Raw genomic sequence first — 2,194 nt, 5'->3', positions numbered from 1 at the left:
TCCTGTCCTGTCCTGTCCTGTCCTGTCCTGTCCTGTCCTGTCCTGTCCTGTCCTGTCCTGTCCTGTCCTGTCCTGTCCTGTCCTGTCCTGTCCTGTCCTGTCCTGTCCTGTCCTGTCCTGTCCTGTCCTGTCCTGTCCTGTCCTGTCCTGTCCTGTCCTGTCCTGTCCTGTCCTGTCCTGTCCTGTCCTGTCCTGTCCTGTCCTGTCCTGTCCTGTCCCGTCCCGCAGCCCACCCTGCCCGGGGACACCTGGCAGAGCCCGGCACACGGGACAAACCCCCCTCCACACCCCACCCAAGGGACCTGCAGCCGTGCCGCGGTCGGAGCGGCGCTTCCAGGGTGCCCCGGAAAATCCGAACCTCCTGCCGTCCCAGCTCCCCCGGCTCGCTGTCATCTGAGCCCTGCAGTTCAACAAACCGGGCGCTTTACAAGCGTTTGGCTGGGCTGTGGCTGTAGCCGCGTGTCACCCGACTTCCCAGTGCCACATTCCTGAGTCCCACAGTCACAGGCTCACATTCTAGGCAGACGCTCCGTTTATTTCTATCGTTATTTTCCCCCGCCCCAGGTGCCCTCCTGCCCTGGAGGGCTCCCAGAGCCACCAGCGGGGTGGTGACAAGGGCACCGGCAGCAGCCCCACAGGTGCAGCTGGGTCCAGCCCCGCTCCCAGCTCCCAGCAAGGTCGCTCAGTCCCAGGCCAGCTCAGCCCCGGCCACGGCCAGAAAGTCCCTCCGGGGACGAACATTCTGCACAGCCTGGCATCCCCCTCCCTGCTAAGGGACCCCCGGATTGTGCCCCAAACCTGGGGTGCTGCCAGCAGCCCCTCCACCCTGCCAGCCCCAGCCCCGCTTTGCAGAGTCTGAGTTTGGGGTTTCTCGCAGCTGTTAGGTTTTAGTCGCTCTCTAAAAAAGAATCACTATTGTTATAAAAAGAGGGTGATTTTCCTTAGAAAGGTTCCTCTGTGCAACCCCCACCCGAGCCCCCAGCACCCTCCCCGGTGGGCACAGTACCTTTGCCGTGCAAAAAGTCCTCGGGGCGAGGGAAGGAGCCCTCCTCGCAGAGCAGGTCGCAGGTTTTATCCGGGGCCAGGGGGTAGCCGTTGTCCTCCTCGTTGTAGTCGCTCCTGCCGTTGCTGTTGGAGTAGCCGTTGGCGTACATCTTGAGGGCGGACCTGCGGAGGCACAGCAGCTCCTGGAAGGCGTACCTGAAGTCGGGGCTCCGGCAGTAGATCAGGGGGTTGAAGGCAGAGTTGACGTAGCCCAGCCAGTTCAAGAGGATGTACAGGTACTTGGGAATGATGTTGTCCTGGATGACGTGCACGATGTTGACGATGAAGAAGGGCAGCCAGCACAGCGTGAAGGTGCCCATGATGATGCCCAGGGTTTTGAGGGCCTTGTGCTCCTTCAAGAAGAACTTGGAGGAGCGGCGGTGCCCGGCTCCCCCTTTCTGCTCCTGCTCCTTGTTCTGGGTGTGGAACCTCCCCTCGCTCCTGTCTATCTTCTGCAGCTGCTTCTTGGCCACCTGGAAGACCCTGGCGTACACAAAGACCATGACGACGAGGGGCAGGTAGAAGGAGATGATGGAGGAGGCGATGGCGTAGGCTTGGTTGGTGAAGAAGTCGCAGCACATCTCGTCCTGGTAGCAGCGGATGGCGTCCTCATGGTCTGCCCGGTACCAGTGCATCTGGATGGGCAGGAAGGAGGTCAGACCTGACACCACCCACACCACCAGGATGACCACACGTGCCTTGCCCTTGGTCAGCAGGCTCTGGTACTTGAACGGGGAGGTGATGGCGAAGTACCGGTCCACAGCAATGACACACAGGGTCTCGATGCTGGCCGTGACGCACAGCACATCCAGAGAGGTCCAGAACTCGCACCAGAAGTTCCCAAACTTCCACATCTCCATGATGATGTGGCAGGCGCCGAAGGGCACCACGGCCAGCCCCATGACCAGGTCGGCACAGGCCAGCGAGGTGATGAAGTAGTTGGTGACGGTCTGCAGGCGCTGGAAGCGGGCGATGGCCGTGATCACCAGCACGTTGCCGAACACGATGGCCAGCACGATCAGCGACATCAGGATGCCCATGCCCACCATCCACACGTCCCGCGACACCGAGGCGTCGGCGGCGCTCTGGTTGGCGCTGGCGTTGCCGCCGGGCAGCTCCGTCCCCGCCGCGGCCATGGCCCCGCGACAGC

General features: G+C 62.2%; 1 protein-coding gene across 1 annotated transcript in view; it reads right to left on the bottom strand.

Annotated features, from left to right (window-relative positions):
* Positions 1 to 2,180, bottom strand: part of ADRB2 (adrenoceptor beta 2) — a 21,628-nt gene extending 19,448 nt beyond the window's left edge. The window contains exon 1 of the mRNA XM_005418922.2: positions 1,007 to 2,180. Coding sequence (XP_005418979.1) covers positions 1,007 to 2,180 — 1,174 coding nt within the window. The remainder of the gene's footprint in view (positions 1 to 1,006) is intronic.
* Positions 2,181 to 2,194: the final 14 nt, after the last annotated feature.

Source organism: Geospiza fortis, unplaced genomic scaffold (genome assembly GCF_000277835.1).
Source record: "Geospiza fortis unplaced genomic scaffold, GeoFor_1.0 scaffold55, whole genome shotgun sequence".
Taxonomy (NCBI): domain Eukaryota; kingdom Metazoa; phylum Chordata; class Aves; order Passeriformes; family Thraupidae; genus Geospiza; species Geospiza fortis.
Note: the sequence above shows the minus strand (reverse complement) of the source record. Positions and strands in the feature narration are given on the sequence as shown.